Here is a 26,004-nt window from a genome sequence, read left to right as displayed (position 1 = left end):
TCACGTAGGATGGTAGTTCAGTAATAATAGTCACGTAGGATGGTAGTTCAGTAATAATAGTCACGTAGGATGGTAGTTCAGTAATAATAGTCACGTAGGATGGTAGTTCAGTAATAATAGTCACGTAGGATGGTCATTCAGTAATAATAGTCACGTAGGATAGTAGTTCAGTAATAATAGTCACGTAGGATGGTCATTCAGTAATAATAGTCACGTAGGATGGTAGTTCAGTAATAATAGTCACGTAGGATGGTCATTCAGTAATAATAGTCACGTAGGATGGTAGTTCAGTAATAATAGTCACGTAGGATGGTAGTTCAGTAATAATAGTCACGTAGGATGGTCATTCAGTAATAATAGTCACGTAGGATGGTAGTTCAGTAATAATAGTCACATAGGATGGTCATTCAGTAATAATAGTCACATAGGATGGTAGTTCAGTAATAATAGTCACGTAGGATGGTAGTTCAGTAATAATAATCACGTAGGATGGTAGTTCAGTAATAATAGTCACGTAGGATGGTAGTTCAGTAATAATAGTCACGTAGGATGGTAGTTCAGTAATAATAGTCACGTAGGATGGTAGTTCAGTAATAATAATCACGTAGGATGGTAGTTCAGTAATAATAGTCACGTAGGATGGTAGTTCAGTAATAATAGTCACGTGGGATGGTAGTTCAGTAATAATAGTCACGTAGGATGGTCATTCAGTAATAATAGTCACGTAGGATAGTAGTTCAGTAATAATAGTCACGTAGGATGGTCATTCAGTAATAATAGTCACGTAGGATGGTAGTTCAGTAATAATAGTCACGTAGGATGGTAGTTCAGTAATAATAGTCACGTAGGATGGTCATTCAGTAATAATAGTCACGTAGGATGGTAGTTCAGTAATAATAGTCACGTAGGATGGTAGTTCAGTAATAATAGTCACGTAGGATGGTAGTTCAGTAATAATAGTCACGTAGGATGGTAGTTCAGTAATAATAGTCACGTAGGATGGTAGTTCAGTAATAATAGTCACGTAGGATGGTCATTCAGTAATAATAGTCACGTAGGATAGTAGTTCAGTAATAATAGTCACGTAGGATGGTAGTTCAGTAATAATAGTCACATAGGATGGTAGTTCAGTAATAATAGTCATGTAGGACTAATAGTTCAGTAAACAAAGGCAATTATTCCACCTCATCTTCCTCCTCCTCCTCCTCTTCCTCATCATCACTGATGACATATTTCTTGGCCTTCTTGGTGGACATTTCTTCATCTTCATCATCATCATCATCATCCTCTGCCTTTCGCTTGCCTGAGCCCTCACCCTCCTGCACACAACAGCAACCATACTTTCACTTTGCGTAGGGACATGCATACTTTCACTTTGTGTAGGGACATGCATACTTTCACTTTGTGTAGGGACATGCATACTTTCACTTTGTGTAGGGACATGCATACTTTCACTTTGTGTAGGGACATGCATACTTTCACTTTGTGTAGGGACATGCATACTTTCACTTTGTGTAGGGACATGCATACTTTCACTTTGTGTAGGGACATGCATACTTTCACTTTGTGTAGGGACATGCATACTTTCACTTTGTGTAGTACACAGTACTTCAGGTAGAATGTGGTATGGCAGGCTGGCCAGTCAGACATGTGTAACCTACACATGCTACAAATCAATGTGAAGTATATATATGTTATGGGCTAGGAACAGAAGACTAGAGTTTGGACTCAGAGAGAGAAGGCAGAGCTTGAATTGCAGTTTAGTTGGCACCGTGTATTAAAGAATTAGTGATGGACAGCAGATATATACACGTGTATTAAAGAATTAGTGATGGACAGCAGATATATACACGTGTATTAAAGAATTAGTGATGGACAGCAGATATATACACGTGTATTAAAGAATTAGTGATGGACAGCAGATATATACACGTGTATTAAAGAATTAGTGATGGACAGCAGATATATACACGTGTATTAAAGAATTAGTGATGGACAGCAGATATATACACGTGTATTAAAGAATTAGTGATGGACAGCAGATATATACACGTGTATTAAAGAATTAGTGATGGACAGCAGATATATACACGTGTATTAAAGAATTAGTGATGGACAGCAGATATATACACGTGTATTAAAGAATTAGTGATGGACAGCAGATATATACACGTGTATTAAAGAATTAGTGATGGACAGCAGATATATACACAACAATGAGTTGAATGGCCATTCAACGTGAAAGCAATTTGAAGAAAAACACAGTTACTATATACATATATACAATTCCAATTCAATTATTTAGTGTCTCCGGATCTTGTTTAAATCTCAGCTCAGATAATAGAGTTCTTGGAGAAAGGTGAAAATGTGTAGAAGGTGGCTTGAGAGCCTCCTACCAGCCCAGACAGAACAGGTGGTGGCTGGAATCTCCCAAGAACGATCCTTGGACTAGATGCTTGTTTTCCTTAGCTCGCCATCATAAAGTGAAGCCTGGCCAACTCCGCTTCTACAGTCACACACAGCTTAATGACAAAATATCCGGCGCTGGTAGTCGGCTCTCGAGCAGAAATACAATCTGTCTCCCCTCACGTCCTGTCTACTGGCCACTTCCTGCTACCGGCTTATAAGCACAGCTGATTGGACCGCGGCGGTTACGTGATTAGGGAGAGCGCGCAGCACTCAAAGAGTAATAGAGAGCAAGAGCATACCAGTCGCTTCCTGCTATCGGCATATAACCAAAGCTGATTGGACTGCGGCGGTCACGTGACTAGGGAGAGCGCAAAGAGTAATAGAGAGCAAGAGCCTAATAGTCTCCGCAAAGGTATGGATTTGACACCTGCGTTACACATGACACCCACCTCATCACATGACACCCACCTCATCACTGTCCAACTTCTTGGCCTTCATCAGTCTCTGGGTCTTGTCGTCATCAGAACCTTCATCACTGTCTGAAGAGTAGATTCTTGCTCGCTCCTCTGCAGAGAGAAGTTCCTTCAGAACGTTTGGGAAGCACAGATTGTGTTCCAGATGCTGATGAGCGCTCACCTCTCAAGCCGCCGCCTCCTTTGTATTTGCTCTTAATGGCCGCCAAGCTGATGGCCTCCTCACCCTCCTCCTCGTCGTCATAGCGATCAGGCTCCAAGTAGCTGCTGCTCAAACCTCTCTGGTGCTGCTTCTCCCTCATCCTCCTCTGCTGGGACTCTCTGCGGATGGACGCTCGCAGGCGCTCCTCTTCTTTCTGGGGATCCAGAAGGAACTTTCAACCTAACATGTCTAAGTCCAGAAGGAACTTTCAACCTAACATGTCTAAGTCCAGAAGGAACTTTCAACCTAACATGTCTAAGTCCTGAAGGAACTTTCAACCTAACATGTCTAAGTCCTGAAGGAACTTTCAACCTAACATATCTAAGTCCAGAAGGAACTTTCAACCTAACATGTCTAAGTCCAGAAGGAACTTTCAACCTAACATGTCTAAGTCCAGAAGGAACTTTCAACCTAACATGTCTAAGTCCAGAAGGAACTTTCAACCTAACATGTCCAAGTCCAGAAGGAACTTTCAACCTAACATGTCTAAGTCCAGAAGGAACTTTCAACCTAACATGTCTAAGTCCAGAAGGAACTTTCAACCTAACATGTCTAAGTCCTGAAGGAACTTTCAACCTAACATGTCTAAGTCCTGAAGGAACTTTCAACCTAACATGTCTAAGTCCTGAAGGAACTTTCAACCTAACATGTCTAAGTCCAGAAGGAACTTTCAACCTAACATGTCTAAGTCCAGAAGGAACTTTCAAGCTAACATGTCTAAGTCCTGAAGGAACTTTCAACCTAACATATCTAAGTCCAGAAGGAACTTTCAACCTAACATGTCTAAGTCCAGAAGGAACTTTCAACCTAACATGTCTAAGTCCAGAAGGAACTTTCAACCTAACATGTCTAAGTCCAGAAGGAACTTTCAACCTAACATGTCCAAGTCCAGAAGGAACTTTCAACCTAACACGTCTAAGTCCAGAAGGAACTTTCAACCTAACACGTCTAAGTCCAGAAGGAACTTTCAACCTAACACGTCTAAGTCCAGAAGGAACTTTCAACCTAACACGTCTAAGTCCAGAAGAAACTTTCAACCTAACACGTCTAAGTCCAGAAGGAAATTTCAACCTAACATGTCTAAGTCCAGAAGGAACTTTCAACCTAACATGTCTAAGTCCAGAAGGAACTTTCAACCTAACATGTCTAAGTCCAGAAGGAACTTTCAACCTACCATGTCTATGTCCAGAAGGAACTTTCAACCTAACATGTCTAAGTCCAGAAGGAACGTTCAACCTAACACGTCTAAGTCCAGAAGGAACTTTCAACCTAACACGTCTAAGTCCAGAAGGAACTTTCAACCTAACACGTCTAAGTCCAGAAGAAACTTTCAACCTAACATGTCTAAGTCCAGAAGGAAATTTCAACCTAACATGTCTAAGTCCAGAAGGAACTTTCAACCTAACATGTCTAAGTCCAGAAGGAACTTTCAACCTAACATGTCTAAGTCCAGAAGGAACTTTCAACCTAACATGTCTAAGTCCAGAAGGAACTTTCAACCTAACACGTCTAAGTCCAGAAGAAACTTTCAACCTAACATGTCTAAGTCCAGAAGGAAATTTCAACCTAACATGTCTAAGTCCAGAAGGAACTTTCAACCTAACATGTCTAAGTCCTGAAGGAACTTTCAAGCTAACATGTCTAAGTCCAGAAGGAACTTTCAACCCAACATGTCTAAGTCCAGAAAGAACTTTCAACCTAACATGTCTAAGTCCAGAAAGAACTTTCAACCTAACATGTCTAAGTCCAGAAGGACATTTCAACCTAACATGTCTAAGTCCAGAAGGACATTTCAACCTAACATGTCTAAGTCCAGAAGGAACTTTCAACCTAACACGTCTAAGTCCAGAAGGAACTTTCAGCCCAACATGTCTAAGTCCAGAAGGACATTTCAACCTAACATGTCTAAGTCCAGAAGGACATTTCAACCTAACATGTCTAAGTCCAGAAGGACATTTCAACCTAACATGTCTAAGTCCAGAAGGACATTTCAACCTAACATGTCTAAGTCCAGAAGGACATTTCAACCTAACACGTCTAAGTCCAGAAGGAACTTTCAACCCAACATGTCTAAGTCCAGAAGGACATTTCAACCTAACATGTCTAAGTCCAGAAGGACATTTCAACCTAACATGTCTAAGTCCAGAAGGACATTTCAACCTAACATGTCTAAGTCCAGAAGGACATTTCAGCCTAACATGTCTAAGTCCAGAAGGAAGTGATGGCGACGAGTTTCAGGATTTAGATCAGTTCTCCATGACCAAACACAATGAACTGTTGATCAAAACAATCTGACGTGTGCTTGGTTTAGTAACCATGACAGGCCAAAGTTCTTAGTCCTGGTTGTGATGGATCAGCAGCTCAGAGTCTTGTGCAGACCAAGCGTATTTCTTCATGTATTATGTGTGACGCCATGACAACAAGCATGTTCTTACCTTAATCATCTCATTACGCTGGGACTCAGGGTCCCGTCCAGCCATTGGCAGGATTCGGATCTTCTGGGTCTTGGAACAACGGTCTGCCAAGGACAAGGTCATCTTCCTGTGTGTGGCGCTGTCAGTGGAGTGAGGCCTGGCAGGAAACATGAAGGTTATTTTCATGCTAGACTTGTAAACAACATGGAGAAGTCAACACTTGTTGGTTTTTATCTTCATCTTGTCCTTCTTGAAACATCCAGGGTGCAAGAAGAAGGAACAAACTTCTGTCAACAAATGTGTGTTCCTACTTCTGTCAACAAACGTGTGTTCCTACTTCTGTCAACCAACATGTGTTCTTACTTCTGTCAACAAACATGTGTTCCTACTTCTGTCAACAAACATGTGTTCCTACTTCTGTCAACAAACATGTGTTCTTACTTCTGTCAACAAACATGTGTTCCTACTTCTGTCAACAAACATGTGTTCTTACTTCTGTCAACAAACATGTGTTCCTACTTCTGTCAACAAACATGTGTTCCTACTTCTGTCAACAAACATGTGTTCTTACTTCTGTCAACAAACATGTGTTCCTACTTCTGTCAACAAACATGTGTTCTTACTTCTGTCAACAAACATGTGTTCCTACTTCTGTCAACAAACATGTGTTCTTACTTCTGTCAACAAACATGTGTTCTTACTTCTGTCAACAAACATGTGTTCCTACTTCTGTCAACAAACATGTGTTCCTACTTCTGTCAACAAACATGTGTTCTTACTTCTGTCAACAAACATGTGTTCCTACTTCTGTCAACAAACATGTGTTCCTACGTCTGTCAACAAACATGTGTTCCTACTTCTGTCAACAAACATGTGTTCCTACTTCTGTCAACAAACATGTGTTCCTACTTCTGTCAACAAACATGTGTTCCTACTTCTGTCAACAAACATGTGTTCTTACTTCTGTCAACAAACATGTGTTCCTACTTCTGTCAACAAACATGTGTTCTTACTTCTGTCAACAAACATGTGTTCTTACTTCTGTCAACAAACATGTGTTCCTACTTCTGTCAACAAACATGTGTTCTTACTTCTGTCAACAAACATGTGTTCCTACTTCTGTCAACAAACATGTGTTCCTACTTCTGTCAACAAACATGTGTTCTTACTTCTGTCAACAAACATGTGTTCCTACTTCTGTCAACAAACATGTGTTCCTACTTCTGTCAACAAACATGTGTTCCTACTTCTGTCAACAAACATGTGTTCCTACTTCTGTCAACAAACATGTGTTCCTACTTCTGTCAACAAACATGTGTTCCTACTTCTGTCAACAAACATGTGTTCTTACTTCTGTCAACAAACATGTGTTCTTACTTCTGTCAACAAACATGTGTTCCTACTTCTGTCAACAAACATGTGTTCTTACTTCTGTCAACAAACATGTGTTCTTACTTCTGTCAACAAACATGTGTTCCTACTTCTGTCAACAAACATGTGTTCTTACTTCTGTCAACAAACATGTGTTCCTACTTCTGTCAACAAACATGTGTTCTTACTTCTGTCAACAAACATGTGTTCTTACTTCTGTCAACAAACATGTGTTCTTACTTCTGTCAACAAACATGTGTTCTTACTTCTGTCAACAAACATGTGTTCCTACTTCTGTCAACAAACATGTGTTTCTACTTCTGTCAACAAACATGTGTTCCTACTTCTGTCAACAAACATGTGTTCCTACTTCTGTCAACAAACATGTGTTCCTATTTCTGTCAACAAACGTGTGTTCCTACTAGTTTTTCATGAGGTGTTACTATGTGCAAGAAGCTGCACTATATCATTTCTTCTTGTAGGATGAATAAAAATCTATCTAAGGAACATGCAAGGTACCTGAAGGTGAGCTTGGTTTTGAACACAGCTTGTCCTTGTAGTCCAGTTCCCTGACGGATGAACAAGTGGTTGTGGTCTCCCTGCAGAGGAGCTTTGTAGACGTCAAACACTTCATTTCCTAGGTGGAGGGACATGCTGCACACAACAAACACCACCCTTTAGGGAACTATTCAATAAACAACATGGCTGACATTAACACCAACCTTCCATCTGACCATTTGACGATACGTGCGTTACTCTCACGTGCTTCGTTTCCTTCTTCGTCTCGCTTGACTCTCCACCTGATGGTGTTTTCCACCTGGACATGAACAATGACCCACTCACTGACACTCACTTCAACAACATCCGCAACTGACATTAACCACACAACAATCACCCAATCATAGGGTTACATACACGTACATACACGTACATACACGTACATACACGTACATACACGTACATACATGTACATACATGTACATACACGTACATACACGTACATACATGTACATACACGTACATACACGTACATACATGTACACACACATACATACACGTACATACACGTACATACACGCATGTACACGCTGCCTTCTCACTACAAGAGTTAACTCCTTTTGTCCTACTTTTAGACCTCTTCTTAGCGATGCTATGGTTGCTTTAGTAAAACTTGGCCAAGTACTATTCTGTCTCGGTGGTCCTTTTTACTCAACATATATGTCATCCAAAAGAACTTGGGAGTGACCAGTGACTTTTATTCCCTGAGAGGAAGACTGGTCACATAGAATGATTACTTTTGACTGTCAAATTGTGTTAGACATAATGATCATACTTCTACTAAGTCTTATTTTGCAGCCAGAGTTGAATAGCAGCATTGTTTTACTGGTCTACAGTTGTTTTTACTGGTCTACAGTAAATGTGCGTCACACAAAAAGGTGAAGTCCACACACCTTCAGTTTGAGTCTGGTGCGTCCTTCTTCATCCAGCATTTCCTCATCCTCAAATTCATCCTCATAGTACTGCGGGTCAAAAGGTCTACAAAGAAGAACATCATTAAAGTCCACGTCCTTTAACTGGCAGCGTCAACTGAGCTCTGACCTGGGCTCCACAGACAGGAAGTTGGGCAGCTTAACAAAATAAAGGTCTGATCCAAGATCAGTGCTGACTTTGGGAATCTCTACTTCGATACGAGTCTCAGGCACAGGCTCCTCCTCAGCCTGCTCGCCCTCCACGCCATCCTCTGCATCCTACACACACACACACGCACCACACAGACGCACACAGACACACATGCGTGCACACAGATGCACACACACACACACAGACGCACACACAGACACACACAGAGGGAAGATGTTGTGGTGAAAGTAAAGCCATGTTGTATGACAGAAAAGGGAGGCGTGTACCCCAGGCTGTCCAGGGGTGGGGGGTTTGTCAGCATCACTGTCAGAAGAAATGTCATCTGCCTCCCCAAACAGATCATCTGCCACACTTTTCTTGTCTGAAATATGACAGAACAAGAACAGTCATATGACACATGAAAAAGCAAGAAAAGTCACATGACACATGAAAGAGTAAGAAAAGTCACATGACACATGAAAGAGTAAGAAAAGTCACATGACACATGATGGTCAGGTGACTTCTTACTTACTGTCATTGGTGTTGACATCACTGTCAGAATCAGAGTCTGAAGCAAGTTTTGTTTTGCTTTTCCTTTGAAGGAAATCTTCTTCACTGTCGCTCCCTTTTACAGATTCTGGAAAACACAATTCCTGTTCAATACTTTCATTTTTGTCTAAGGAAGTCTTGATCACTTCATTTTGCACACTGGACTTAGTGGACCACCTTCAACTGACTGATGGTTGTTGGTGTTCCAGTAGGAGAAGAAATCTTCTTGTTAGAGATAAGGAAGTAAGAGTGATGTTCCACATGTATACTAGTGACTGACCATTAGGAGTAGCTGACTTGTGTTCCAGTAGGAGAAGAAATCTTCTTGTTAGAGATAAGGAAGTAAGAGTGATGTTCCACATGTATACTAGTGACTGACCATTAGGAGTAGCTGACTTGTGTTCCAGTAGGAGAAGAAATCTTCTTGTTAGAGATAAGGAAGTAAGAGTGATGTTCCACATGTATACTAGTGACTGACCATTAGGAGTAGCTGACTTGTGTTCCAGTAGGAGAAGAAATCTTCTTGTTAGAGATAAGGAAGTAAGAGTGATGTTCCACATGTATACTAGTGACTGACCATTAGGAGTAGCTGACTTGTGTTCCAGTAGGAGAAGAAATCTTCTTGTTAGAGATAAGGAAGTAAGAGTGATGTTCCACATGTATACTAGTGACTGACCATTAGGAGTAGCTGACTTGTGTTCCAGTAGGAGAAGAAATCTTCTTGTTAGAGATAAGGAAGTAAGAGTGATGTTCCACATGTATACTAGTGACTGACCATTAGGAGTAGCTGACTTGTGTTCCAGTAGGAGAAGAAATCTTCTTGTTAGAGATAAGGAAGTAAGAGTGATGTTCCACATGTATACTAGTGACTGACCATTAGGAGTAGCTGACTTGTGTTCCAGTAGGAGAAGAAATCTTCTTGTTAGAGATAAGGAAGTAAGAGTGATGTTCCACATGTATACTAGTGACTGACCATTAGGAGTAGCTGACTTGTGCTCCAGTAGGAGAAGAAATCTTCTTGTTAGAGATAAGGAAGTAAGAGTGATGTTCCACATGTATACTAGTGACTGACCATTAGGAGTAGCTGACTTGTGTTCCAGTAGGAGAAGAAATCTTCTTGTTAGAGATAAGGAAGTAAGAGTGATGTTCCACATGTATACTAGTGACTGACCATTAGGAGTAGCTGACTTGTGCTCCAGTAGGAGAAGAAATCTTCTTGTTAGAGATAAGGAAGTAAGAGTGATGTTCCACATGTATACTAGTGACTGACCATTAGGAGTAGCTGACTTGTGTTCCAGTAGGAGAAGAAATCTTCTTGTTAGAGATAAGGAAGTAAGAGTGATGTTCCACATGTATACTAGTGACTGACCATTAGGAGTAGCTGACTTGTGCTCCAGTAGGAGAAGAAATCTTCTTGTTAGAGATAAGGAAGTAAGAGTGATGTTCCACATGTATACTAGTGACTGACCATTAGGAGTAGCTGACTTGTGTTCCAGTAGGAGAAGAAATCTTCTTGTTAGAGATAAGGAAGTAAGAGTGATGTTCCACATGTATACTAGTGACTGACCATTAGGAGTAGCTGACTTGTGTTCCAGTAGGAGAAGAAATCTTCTTGTTAGAGATAAGGAAGTAAGAGTGATGTTCCACATGTATACTAGTGACTGACCATTAGGAGTAGCTGACTTGTGTTCCAGTAGGAGAAGAAATCTTCTTGTTAGAGATAAGGAAGTAAGAGTGATGTTCCACATGTATACTAGTGACTGACCATTAGGAGTAGCTGACTTGTGTTCCAGTAGGAGAAGAAATCTTCTTGTTAGAGATAAGGAAGTAAGAGTGATGTTCCACATGTATACTAGTGACTGACCATTAGGAGTAGCTGACTTGTGTTCCAGTAGGAGAAGAAATCTTCTTGTTAGAGATAAGGAAGTAAGAGTGATGTTCCACATGTATACTAGTGACTGACCATTAGGAGTAGCTGACTTGTGTTCCAGTAGGAGAAGAAATCTTCTTGTTAGAGATAAGGAAGTAAGAGTGATGTTCCACATGTATACTAGTGACTGACCATTAGGAGTAGCTGACTTGTGTTCCAGTAGGAGAAGAAATCTTCTTGTTAGAGATAAGGAAGTAAGAGTGATGTTCCACATGTATACTAGTGACTGACCATTAGGAGTAGCTGACTTGTGCTCCAGTAGGAGAAGAAATCTTCTTGTTAGAGATAAGGAAGTAAGAGTGATGTTCCACATGTATACTAGTGACTGACCATTAGGAGTAGCTGACTTGTGTTCCAGTAGGAGAAGAAATCTTCTTGTTAGAGATAAGGAAGTAAGAGTGATGTTCCACATGTATACTAGTGACTGACCATTAGGAGTAGCTGACTTGTGCTCCAGTAGGAGAAGAAATCTTCTTGTTAGAGATAAGGAAGTAAGAGTGATGTTCCACATGTATACTAGTGACTGACCATTAGGAGTAGCTGACTTGTGTTCCAGTAGGAGAAGAAATCTTCTTGTTAGAGATAAGGAAGTAAGAGTGATGTTCCACATGTATACTAGTGACTGACCATTAGGAGTAGCTGACTTGTGCTCCAGTAGGAGAAGAAATCTTCTTGTTAGAGATAAGGAAGTAAGAGTGATGTTCCACATGTATACTAGTGACTGACCATTAGGAGTAGCTGACTTGTGTTCCAGTAGGAGAAGAAATCTTCTTGTTAGAGATAAGGAAGTAAGAGTGATGTTCCACATGTATACTAGTGACTGACCATTAGGAGTAGCTGACTTGTGTTCCAGTAGGAGAAGAAATCTTCTTGTTAGAGATAAGGAAGTAAGAGTGATGTTCCACATGTATACTAGTGACTGACCATTAGGAGTAGCTGACTTGTGTTCCAGTAGGAGAAGAAATCTTCTTGTTAGAGATAAGGAAGTAAGAGTGATGTTCCACATGTATACTAGTGACTGACCATTAGGAGTAGCTGACTTGTGTTCCAGTAGGAGAAGAAATCTTCTTGTTAGAGATAAGGAAGTAAGAGTGATGTTCCACATGTATACTAGTGACTGACCATTAGGAGTAGCTGACTTGTGCTCCAGTAGGAGAAGAAATCTTCTTGTTAGAGATAAGGAAGTAAGAGTGATGTTCCACATGTATACTAGTGACTGACCATTAGGAGTAGCTGACTTCCTGCTGGCAGGACGCTGGTGGTCAGAGTGCTCCCTCTCTTCATCCGAGTAACGTTGCTTTTCCCCTTCCTCATCTGATTGGTCGCTCTTAGCAAGGCCCTCCCACTTGTCCTGGTCTGAATGATTGTCTTCTCCATCAGAGTGCGGTGTAGCTGCAGCCGACTGAGGAGTTCCCAGGTCACTGATGCAAAGCAACAAACAAAGACTTTAGTCCAGTATTCCTGCAGCTGGAACAACTATGGAGGTTATGTTGTGCATGCTTCCAACTTCTTATTCTACATTATGTCAACCACACCATCAACTCAATTATCTTCCTCTGTCATTTTTACAGCAAGAGGGTTCACTCAGTGCATGGCTCTCAGCACACGTTTGTTCAATAGCAGAAAAGATATGGATCATATACAATATGTATCGCAGTATTTGTTCCTGATATGGATCATATACAATATGTTTCGCAGTATTTGTTCCTGATATGGATCATATACAATATGTATCGCAGTATTTGTTCCTGATATGGATCATATATCATAAATAATGCTGACTAGTACAATGTAAATGTAAATAATGCTGACTAGTACAATGTCCATGTAAATAATGCTGACTAGTACAATGTAAATGTAAATAATGCTGACTAGTACAATGTCCATGTAAATAATGCTGACTAGTACAATGTACATGTAAATAATGCTGACTAGTACAATGTCCATGTAAATAATGCTGACTAGTACAATGTAAATGTAAATAATGCTGACTAGTACAATGTACATGTAAATAATGCTGACTAGTACAATGTACATGTAAATAATGCTGACTAGTACAATGTCCATGTAAATAAATGCTGACTAGTACAATGTAAATGTAAATAATGCTGACTAGTACAATGTCCATGTAAATAATGCTGACTAGTACAATGTCCATGTAAATAATGCTGACTAGTACAATGTAAATGTAAATAATACTGACTAGTACAATGTCCATTTAAATAATGCTGACTAGTACAATGTAAATGTAAATAATGCTGACTAGTACAATGTCCATGTAAATAATGCTGACTAGTACAATGTCCATGTAAATAATGCTGACTAGTACAATGTACATGTAAATAAATGCTGACTAGTACAATGTCCATGGAAATAATGCTGACTAGTACAATGTCCATGTAAATAATGCTGACTAGTACAATGTCCATGTAAATAATGCTGACTAGTACAATGTCCATGTAAATAATGCTGACTAGTACAATGTAAATGTAAATAATGCTGACTAGTACAATGTACATGTAAATAATGCTGACTAGTACAATGTAAATGTAAATAATGCTGACTAGTACAATGTCCATGTAAATAATGCTGACTAGTACAATGTCCATGTAAATAATGCTGACTAGTACAATGTACATGTAAATAATGCTGACTAGTACAATGTCCATGTAAATAATGCTGACTAGTACAATGTAAATGTAAATAATGCTGACTAGTACAATGTACATGTAAATAATGCTGACTAGTACAATGTCCATGTAAATAATGCTGACTAGTACAATGTCCATGTAAATAATGCTGACTAGTACAATGTAAATGTAAATAATGCTGACTAGTACAATGTCCATGTAAATAATGCTGACTAGTACAATGTCCATGTAAATAATGCTGACTAGTACAATGTACATGTAAATAATGCTGACTAGTACAATGTCCATGTAAATAATGCTGACTAGTACAATGTAAATGTAAATAATGCTGACTAGTACAATGTACATGTAAATAATGCTGACTAGTACAATGTCCATGTAAATAAATGCTGACTAGTACAATGTAAATGTAAATAATGCTGACTAGTACAATGTCCATGTAAATAATGCTGACTAGTACAATGTCCATGTAAATAATGCTGACTAGTACAATGTAAATGTAAATAATGCTGACTAGTACAATGTACATGTAAATAATGCTGACTAGTACAATGTAAATGTAAATAATGCTGACTAGTACAATGTCCATGTAAATAAATGCTGACTAGTACAATGTCCATGTAAATAATGCTGACTAGTACAATGTAAATGTAAATAATGCTGACTAGTACAATGTCCATGTAAATAATGCTGACTAGTACAATGTCCATGTAAATAATGCTGACTAGTACAATGTCCATGTAAATAATGCTGACTAGTACAATGTACATGTAAATAAATGCTGACTAGTACAATGTCCATGTAAATAATGCTGACTAGTACAATGTCCATGTAAATAATGCTGACTAGTACAATGTCCATGGAAATAATGCTGACTAGTACAATGTCCATGTAAATAATGCTGACTAGTACAATGTAAATGTAAATAATGCTGACTAGTACAATGTCCATGTAAATAATGCTGACTAGTACAATGTCCATGTAAATAATGCTGACTAGTACAATGTACATGTAAATAATGCTGACTAGTACAATGTCCATGTAAATAATGCTGACTAGTACAATGTCCATGTAAATAATGCTGACTAGTACAATGTCCATGTAAATAATGCTGACTAGTACAATGTCCATGTAAATAAATGCTGACTAGTACAATGTCCATGTAAATAATGCTGACTAGTACAATGTAAATGTAAATAATGCTGACTAGTACAATGTCCATGTAAATAATGCTGACTAGTACAATGTACATGTAAATAAATGCTGACTAGTACAATGTCCATGTAAATAATGCTGACTAGTACAATGTCCATGTAAATAATGCTGACTAGTACAATGTCCATGTAAATAATGCTGACTAGTACAATGTCCATGTAAATAATGCTGACTAGTACAATGTCCATGTAAATAATGCTGACTAGTACAATGTACATGTAAATAATGCTGACTAGTACAATGTCCATGTAAATAATGCTGACTAGTACAATGTAAATGTAAATAATGCTGACTAGTACAATGTCCATGTAAATAATGCTGACTAGTACAATGTACATGTAAATAATGCTGACTAGTACAATGTACATGTAAATAATGCTGACTAGTACAATGTCCATGTAAATAATGCTGACTAGTACAATGTCCATGTAAATAATGCTGACTAGTACAATGTAAATGTAAATAATGCTGACTAGTACAATGTCCATGTAAATAATGCTGACTAGTACAATGTCCATGTAAATAATGCTGACTAGTACAATGTAAATGTAAATAATGCTGACTAGTACAATGTCCATGTAAATAATGCTGACTAGTACAATGTCCATGTAAATAATGCTGACTAGTACAATGTCCATGTAAATAATGCTGACTAGTACAATGTACATGTAAATAATGCTGACATTTACTAAGACAATTACTGACCTTCTATCAGAGCGGACACTGCCCCTGTCAGAGCGAGGACTTCCTGCTGCAGACATCCCACTTCCTGCTGCAGACATCCCACTTCCTGCTGCAGACATCCCACTTCCTGCTGGGCTTCCACCGTCTGAATGCTGCGCCCCAACGTCCTCGTCGTCATCGTCTACATGCCCGCGCTCTGAGCCGCTGTGTTGTTGTTCCACATCAGAGTGTTGGTGGTCAGAGGGCATGCTGCCATCTGACTGATGATCACTGTGGGCCTCCTCCTCCTCACTGTCATCTCCAAACAACTCCTGCACACACACTCACTAACATGTCACTTCCTGCACACACACTCACTAACATGTCACTTCCTGCACACACACTCACTAACATGTCACTTCCTGCACACACTCACTAACATGTCACTTCCTGCACACACACTCACTAACATGTCACTTCCTGTACACACACTCACTATGTCACTTCCTGCACACACACTCACTAACATGTCACTTCCTGCACACACACTCACTAACATGTCACTTCCTGTACACACTCACTAACATGTCACTTCCTGTACACACACTCACTAACATGTCACTTCCTGTACACACACTCACTATGTCACTTCCTGTACACACTCACTAACATGTCACTTCCTGCACACACACTCACTAACATGTCACTTCCTGCACACACACTCACTAACATGTCACTTCCTGCACACACACTCACTAACATGTCACTTCCTGCACACACACTCACTAACATGTCACTTCCTGCACACACACTCACTAACATGTCACTTCCTGCACACACACTCACTAACATGTCACTTCCTGCACACACACTCACTAACATGTCACTTCCTGCACACACACTCACTAACATGTCACTTCCTGTACACACACTCACTAACATGTCACTTCCTGCACACACACTCACTAACATGTCACTTCCTGTACACAATCTCTCACTAACATGTCACTTCCTGTACACACTCACTAACATGTCACTTCCTGTACACACACTCACTAACACGTCACTTCCTGTACACACACTCACTAACATGTCACTTCCTGTACACAAAGTAAGTAAGACAAACACTTCCTGTACACAAAGTAAGTAAAACAAACACTTCCTGTACACAAACTACAAAGTAAGTAAAACAAGCACTTCCTGTACACAAAGTAAGTAAGACAAACACTTCCTGTACACAAAGTAAGTAAGACAAACACTTCCTGTACACAAAGTAAGTAAGACAAAGACTTCCTGTACACAAAGTACGTAAGACAAACATTTCCTGTACACAGAGTAAGTAAGACAAACACTTCCTGTACACAAAGTAAGTAAGACAAACACTTCCTGTACACAAAGTAAGTAAGACAAACACTTCCTGTACACAAAGTAAGTAAGACAAACACTTCCTGTACACAAAGTAAGTAAGACAAAGACTTCCTGTACACAAAGTAAGTAAGACAAACATTTCCTGTACACAAAGTAAGTAAGACAAACACTTCCTGTACACAGAGTAAGTAAGACAAAGACTTCCTGTACACAAAGTAAGTAAGACAAACATTTCCTGTACACAGAGTAAGTAAGACAAACACTTCCTGTACACAAAGTAAGTAAGACAAACACTTCCTGTACACAAAGTAAGTAAGACAAACACTTCCTGTACACAAAGTAAGTAAGACAAACACTTCCCGTACACAAAGTAAGTAAGACAAACACTTCCTGTACACAAAGTAAGTAAGACAAAGACTTCCTGTACACAAAGTAAGTAAGACAAACATTTCCTGTACACAAAGTAAGTAAGACAAACACTTCCTGTACACAGAGTAAGTAAGACAAACACTTCCTGTACACAAAGTAAGTAAGACAAACACTTCCTGTACACAGAGTAAGTAAGACAAACACTTCCTGTACACAAAGTAAGTAAGACAAACACTTCCTGTACACAAAGTAAGTAAGACAAAGACTTCCTGTACACAAAGTAAGTAAGACAAACATTTCCTGTACACAAAGTAAGTAAGATGTCAGAGGAAGTACAAACCCCGTTTCCATATGAGTTGGTAAATGATGTTAGATGTAAATATAAACGGAATACAATGATTTGCAAATCATTTTCAAGCCATATTCAGTTGAATATGCTACAAAGACAACATATTTCATGTTCTAACTCATAAACTTTATTTTTTTTTTGCAAATAATAATGAACTTATAATTTCATGGCTGCAACACGTGCCAAAGTAGTTGTGAAAGGGCATGTTCACCACTGTGTTACATGGCCTTTCCTTTGAACAACACTCAGTAAAGGTTTGGGAAGTGAGGAGACACATTTTTGAAGTGGAATTCTTTCCCATTCTTGCTTGATGTACAGCTTAAGTTGTTCAACAGTCCGGGGGTCTCCCTTCTGCTATTGCAGGTGCCACACATTTTCAATGTCTGGACTACAGGCAGGCCAGTCTAGTACCCGCACTCTTTTACTATGAAGCCACGTTGATGTAACACGTGGCTTGGCATTGTCTTGCTGAAATAAGCAGGGGCGTCCATGGTAACGTTGCTTGGATGGCAACATATGTTGCTCCAAAAGCTGTATGTACCTTTCAGCATTAATGGTGCCTTCACAGATGTGTAAGTTACCCATGTCTTGACCACTAATACACCCCCATACCATCACACATGCTGCCTTCTACACTTTCACCCTAGAACATGTCTTGGCCACTAATACACCCCCATACCATCACACATGCTGCCTTTTACACTTTCACCCTAGAACATGTCTTGACCACTAATACACCCCCATACCATCACACATGCTGCCTTTTACACTTTCACCCTAGAACATGTCTTGGGCACTAATACACCCCCATACCATCACACATGCTGCCTTTTACACTTTCACTCTAGAACATGTCTTGACCACTAATACACCCCCATACCATCACACATGCTGCCTTTTACACTTTCACCCTAGAACATGTCTTGACCACTAATACACCCCCATACCATCACACATGCTGCCTTTTACACTTTCACCCTAGAACATGTCTTGGGCACTAATACACCCCCATACCATCACACATGCTGCCTTTTACACTTTCACTCTAGAACATGTCTTGACCACTAATACACCCCCATACCATCACACATGCTGCCTTTTACACTTTCACCCTAGAACATGTCTTGACCACTAATACACCCCCATACCATCACACATGCTGCCTTTTACACTTTCACCCTAGAACATGTCTTGACCACTAATACACCCCCATACCATCACACATGCTGCCTTTTACACTTTCACCCTAGAACATGTCTTGACCACTAATACACCCCCATACCATCACACATGCTGCCTTTTACACTTTCACCCTAGAACATGTCTTGACCACTAATACACCCCCATACCATCACACATGCTGCCTTTTACACTTTCACCCTAGAACAGGGGTGTCAAACATACGGCCCGCGGGCCGGAACCGGCCCCCAAGGAGGTTCGATCAGGCCCGCAGGATAATTTGAAAGTGGAAAAAATGCATAAAAGACATGGAATTAATACTTTAAATTCGCTGCAATTCATGGATTATCCGCTAAGGGGCGCACTCTTTCCATCAGAGTAGAAGACAAGCCGCATCACTGAGACAGACTGAAAACAGCAGACGGTATCAATTTTCTCAGTGATGAATATCAATAAAACAAAAATGCGTTCAAGGCTCACAAACAAGCACTTAAATGACATTCTGAAAGTGACAGCTAGTCAGGACATGACACCTGGTGTTGATGCACTTGTACAGGCCAAAAGATGCCAAGTTTCAGGAACAAATACAAGTCCAGACTAGACTAACACCTTTAAAATGCTGCCTTAGATACTGTTTGCATTGAAAGAATACAGCTCTGTGAAGATGAATCCTTACTGTGGTGATTTAAAAAATGTGCACTTTAATGTTAGTCAGCAGCTTCAAAACAAAAGTTGTGTGATGGAATTCTACTGTTCATACAACTCCATACATTTTCAGTATGTATTGTATGTGTATGTATGTTTCATGTATGAAGTTTACAGATTTACAGGACAGGCGAACACTTTCTTCATTACACATTTAAAATCACTCTCCTTAGTTTGTAAGGTGTACGCAGGGATTACATTTAGATTTTATATGCGTATGTGTAAGTGGTTTAAAAATTCCTTTCTTTAAAAGTCTCATTTAATCTTAAAGTGCATTACTATATTTTTCAGTACCAATTAAAGTTTTGTGCCTTTGTACAATCAGTGGGATCAGTTGCAATGCATATTTGTGAATGATAAAAGTAAATTGCACATTTGTCTAAGGAAATATGAGGTGTTTCATGAAATGTTTTGTAAAAGGATAGTTCATTAAATTTCAATATTTTCCTAATGTTCTTGTGCTTCTTTACACCAAAACAAAGGAAAGACATGATATTTTGGTTATTTAAAGCAGAGTATGGTATAATTTTAATGGTCCGGCCCACTTGACATCTCCCTAGGCCGTATGTGGCCCACGATGCGAAATGAGTTTGACACCCCTGCCCTAGAACATGTCTTGACCACTAATACACCCCCATACCATCACACATGCTGCCTTCTACACTTTCACCCTAGAACATGTCTTGACCACTAATACACCCCCATACCATCACACATGCTGCCTCTTACACTTTCACCCTAGAACATGTCTTGACCACTAATACACCCCCATACCATCACACATGCTGCCTCTTATACTTTCACCCTAGAACATGTCTTGGCCACTAATACACCCCCATACCATCACACATGCTGCTTTTACACTTTCACCCTAGAACATGTCTTGACCACTAATACACCCCCATACCATCACACATGCTGCCTTTTACACTTTCACCCTAGAACATGTCTTGACCACTAATACACCCCCATACCATCACACATGCTGCCTCTTATACTTTCACCCTAGAACATGTCTTGGCCACTAATACACCCCCATACCATCACACATGCTGCCTTTTACACTTTCACCCTAGAACATGTCTTGACCACTAATACACCCCCATACCATCACACATGCTGCCTTCTACACTTTCACCCTAGAACATGTCTTGACCACTAATACACCCCCATACCATCACACATGCTGCCTTTTACACTTTCACCCTAGAACATGTCTTGACCACTAATACACCCCCATACCATCACACATGCTGCCTTTTACACTTTCACCCTAGAACATGTCTTTACCACTAATACACCCCCATACCATCACACATGCTGCCTCTTACACTTTCACCCTAGAACATGTCTTGACCACTAATACACCCCCATACCATCACACATGCTGCCTTTTACACTTTCACCCTAGAACATGTCTTTACCACTAATACACCCCCATACCATCACACATGCTGCCTTTTACACTTTCACCCTAGAACATGTCTTGACCACTAATACACCCCCATACCATCACACATGCTGCCTTTTACACTTTCACCCTAGAACATGTCTTGACCACTAATACACCCCCATACCATCACACATGCTGCCTTTTACACTTTCACCCTAGAACAGGGGTGTCAAACATACGGCCCGCGGGCCGGAACCGGCCCCCAAGGAGGTTCGATCAGGCCCGCAGGATAATTTGAAAGTGGAAAAAATGCATAAAAGACATGGAATTAATACTTTAAATTCGCTGCAATTCATGGATTATCCGCTAAGGGGCGCACTCTTTCCATCAGAGTAGAAGACAAGCCGCATCACTGAGACAGACTGAAAACAGCAGACGGTATCAATTTTCTCAGTGATGAATATCAATAAAACAAAAATGCGTTCAAGGCTCACAAACAAGCACTTAAATGACATTCTGAAAGTGACAGCTAGTCAGGACATGACACCTGGTGTTGATGCACTTGTACAGGCCAAAAGATGCCAAGTTTCAGGAACAAATACAAGTCCAGACTAGACTAACACCTTTAAAATGCTGCCTTAGATACTGTTTGCATTGAAAGAATACAGCTCTGTGAAGATGAATCCTTACTGTGGTGATTTAAAAAATGTGCACTTTAATGTTAGTCAGCAGCTTCAAAACAAAAGTTGTGTGATGGAATTCTACTGTTCATACAACTCCATACATTTTCAGTATGTATTGTATGTGTATGTATGTTTCATGTATGAAGTTTACAGATTTACAGGACAGGCGAACACTTTCTTCATTACACATTTAAAATCACTCTCCTTAGTTTGTAAGGTGTACGCAGGGATTACATTTAGATTTTATATGCGTATGTGTAAGTGGTTTAAAAATTCCTTTCTTTAAAAGTCTCATTTAATCTTAAAGTGCATTACTATATTTTTCAGTACCAATTAAAGTTTTGTGCCTTTGTACAATCAGTGGGATCAGTTGCAATGCATATTTGTGAATGATAAAAGTAAATTGCACATTTGTCTAAGGAAATATGAGGTGTTTCATGAAATGTTTTGTAAAAGGATAGTTCATTAAATTTCAATATTTTCCTAATGTTCTTGTGCTTCTTTACACCAAAACAAAGGAAAGACATGATATTTTGGTTATTTAAAGCAGAGTATGGTATAATTTTAATGGTCCGGCCCACTTGACATCTCCCTAGACCGTATGTGGCCCACGATGCGAAATGAGTTTGACACCCCTGCCCTAGAACATGTCTTGGCCACTAATACACCCCCATACCATCACACATGCTGCCTTTTACACTTTCACCCTAGAACATGTCTTGACCACTAATACACCCCCATACCATCACACATGCTGCCTTTTACACTTTCACCCTAGAACATGTCTTGACCACTAATACACCCCCATACCATCACACATGCTGCCTTTTACACTTTCACCCTAGAACATGTCTTGACCACTAATACACCCCCATACCATCACACATGCTGCCTTTTACACTTTCACCCTAGAACATGTCTTGACCACTAATACACCCCCATACCATCACACATGCTGCCTTCTACACTTTCACCCTAGAACATGTCTTGACCACTAATACACCCCCATACCATCACACATGCTGCCTTTTACACTTTCACCCTAGAACATGTCTTGACCACTAATACACCCCCACACCATCACACATGCTGCCTTCTACACTTTCACCCTAGAACATGTCTTGACCACTAATACACCCCCATACCATCACACATGCTGCCTCTTATACTTTCACCCTAGAACATGTCTTGACCACTAATACACCCCCATACCATCACACATGCTGCCTTTTACACTTTCACCCTAGAACATGTCTTGACCACTAATACACCCCCATACCATCACACATGCTGCCTTTTACACTTTCACCCTAGAACATGTCTTGACCACTAATACACCCCCATACCATCACACATGCTGCATTTTACACTTTCACCCTAGAACAATCCGGATGGTTCTTTTCCTCTTTGGTCCGGAGGACACGACGTCCACAGTTTCCAAAAACAATTTGAAATGTGGACTCATCAGACCACAGAACACTTTTCCACTTTGTATCAGTCCATCTTAGATGAGCTCAGGCCCAGCGAAGCCGACGGCGTTTCTGGGTGTTGTTGATAAACGGTTTTCGCCTTGCGTAGGAGAGTTTTAACTTGCACTTACAGATGTAGCGACCAACTGTAGTTACTGACAGTGGCTTTCTGAAGTGTTCCTGAGCTCATGTGGTGATATCCTTTACACACTGATGTGGCTTGTTGATGCAGTACAGCCTGAGGGATGGAAGGTCACGGGCTTAGCTGCTTACCTGCAGTGATTTCTCCACATTCTCTCAACCCTTTGATGATATTACGGAGCGTAGATGGTGAAATCCCTGAATTCCTTGCAATAGCTGCTTGAGAAAGGTTGTTCTTAAACTGTTCAACAATTTGCTCACGCATTTGTTGACAAAGTGGTGACCCTCGCCCCATCCTTGTTTGTGAATGACTGAGCATTTCATGGAATCTACTTTTATACCCAATCATGGCACCCACCTGTTCCCAATTAGCCTGTTCACCTGTGGGATGTTCCAAATAAGTGTTTGATGAGCATTCCTCAACTTTATCAGTATTTATTGCCACATTTCCCAACTTCTTTGTCACGTGTTGCTGCCATCAAATTATAAAGTTAATGATTATTTGCAAACAAATTTTTTTTATGAGTTTGAACATGAAATATGTTGTCTTTGTAGCATATTCAACTGAATATGGCTTGAAAAGGATTTGCAAATCATTGTATTCCATTTATATTTACATCTAACACCATTTCCCAACTCATATGGAAACGGGGCTTGTAGAAGACGGACCTTATTCATGCTGGCTTTGCCGTCCTCGTGGTCCTCTTGACCTCGCTCGCTGTCACTGCCGCTGCCAGAAGGGTTGCTGGCGGTACCCGCTCGCTCCTGCTCCGAGTCGGAACCCGAGCCGGTGCCAGACTCTGAGAAACATCAGTCACAACATTAGGCACACTGGAAACACAATGGAAGTGCTCTGAGAAAAACATCAGCAGTTACAAAATCTACACAAATAAAGTCCATCCATCCATCCATTTTCTACCGCTTATCCCTTTTGGGGTCGCAGGGGGCGCTGGAGCCTATCTCAGTGTTTAGTATTTAAAGAAACAGTGACAAGTAGAGTCTGGGCCATTCCATTTTTGCCAGTTTTTATCCTTCTTCCCTGCCGTTCTTTCCTTCCTTCTTTACTCCTTCCCACTGTTATGGCTACTGCAGCGATGGAGTGGCACGACAACACTAGCAGCGATGGAGTGGCATATTATGTTACAATATGTTACACCTAATGTATATTATGTTACAACTAATGTATATATTATGTTACAATATGTTACAACTAATGTATATTATGTTACAATATGTTACACCTAATGTATATTATGTTACAACTAATGTATATATTATGTTACAATATGTTACACCTAATGTATATTATGTTACAACTAATGTATATATTATGTTACAATATGTTACACCTAATGTATATTATGTTACAACTAGTGTATATTATCTTACAATATGTTACAACTAATGTATATTATGTTACACCTAATGTATATTATGTTACAACTAATGTATATTATGTTACACATAACCCTTTGAAGAGAATAAATGAGGACATTGTGTCTCGTTATCCAAATAAGTGACAATAAAGCGCAATCCTCCTAAACTATCCTAAGACTTACTTCAGTTAATTTTAGTGTTTATTTTTCACAAGCCAAATTTACAAGGCAGTTTTGTGTTGTTATCGTAAAATAATTTAATTTAATAGCAGCAACTCAAATCTTGCTGTTTGTGTAAATATCAGCAGAAAGAAGTCAACTTTAAGAGACACTCGTTTTGCAACCTTCATTTCATAATTAGTGATCAAACTATCTAGTAATTTATGTTAGGACCACATAAATAAATGTATTTAATCAAACTATCTAGTAATTCATGTTAGGACCACATAAATAAATGTATTTAATCAAACTATCTAGTAATTCATGTTAGGACCACATAAATAAATGTATTTAATCAAACTATCTAGTAATTAATGTTAGGACCACATAAATACATGTATTTAATTAAACTATCTAGTAATTCATGTTAGGACCACATAAATAAATGTATTTAATCAAACTATCTAGTAACTCATGTTAGGACCACATAAATAAATGTATTTAATCAAACTATCTAGTAATTCATGTTAGGACCACATAAATACATGTATTTAATCAAACTATCTAGTAATTCATGTTAGGACCACATAAATACATGTATTTAATCAAACTATCTAGTAATTCATGTTAGGACCACATAAATAAATGTATTTAATCAAACTATCTAGTAATTCATGTTAGGACCACATAAATACATGTATTTAATCAAACTATCTAGTAATTCATGTTAGGACCACATAAATACATGTATTTAATCAAACTATCTAGTAATTAATGTTAGGACCACATAAATACATGTATTTAATCAAACTATCTAGTAACTCATGTTAGGACCACATAAATAAATGTATTTAATCAAACTATCTAGTAACTCATGTTAGGACCACATAAATAAATGTATTTAATCAAACTATCTAGTAATTCATGTTAGGACCACATAAATAAATGTATTTAATCAAACTATCTAGTAATTCATGTTAGGACCACATAAATAAATGTATTTAATCAAACTATCTTATCATAAATAAATGTATTTCAATGACATTCAAACAGGATTGCGTTACTTTTGGTTAACTTGGATGTGTCTGGCTTAAGCTAAGACAATGATGAATGCTACACACTTGGATCCTTGCTAACGCCATCAACAAAGTCCATTTAAGGCTGAAAAGGAGCTCCGTACCTCGCTGCTCATTGTCGCTGTCGCCATCGCTGCCGAACAACTCGTCCATGTCCGCCATTTCTGTTTGTCAACTCTCACCTACCGGAAGTGATAGACTCCGCTTAAAGAGGAAACTTTTCACTTCCGGAATGAAGCT

At 39.4% G+C, this 26,004-nt stretch overlaps 1 protein-coding gene across 1 annotated transcript; it reads right to left on the bottom strand.

Annotated features, from left to right (window-relative positions):
* Positions 1–856: 856 nt before the first annotated feature.
* Positions 857–26,004, bottom strand: LOC133640673 (RNA polymerase-associated protein LEO1-like). The gene is made up of 14 exons (XM_062034233.1): positions 25,869–26,004; positions 23,823–23,953; positions 15,540–15,829; positions 12,190–12,389; positions 9,022–9,126; positions 8,777–8,871; positions 8,469–8,617; positions 8,321–8,405; positions 7,592–7,686; positions 7,389–7,523; positions 5,520–5,655; positions 3,046–3,238; positions 2,878–2,975; positions 857–1,319 (listed from the first exon to the last, which is right to left on the bottom strand). The coding sequence occupies exons 1-14, from the start codon at positions 25,924–25,926 to the stop codon at positions 1,176–1,178; spliced, it is 1,914 nt and encodes a 637-aa protein (XP_061890217.1). The 5' UTR covers positions 25,927–26,004; the 3' UTR covers positions 857–1,175.

This window comes from Entelurus aequoreus, linkage group LG02 (assembly GCF_033978785.1).
Source record: "Entelurus aequoreus isolate RoL-2023_Sb linkage group LG02, RoL_Eaeq_v1.1, whole genome shotgun sequence".
Classification (NCBI taxonomy): Eukaryota; Metazoa; Chordata; class Actinopteri; order Syngnathiformes; family Syngnathidae; genus Entelurus; species Entelurus aequoreus.
The sequence above is the reverse complement of the archived record's forward strand: the minus strand, read 5'-3'. Positions and strand labels throughout refer to the sequence as shown.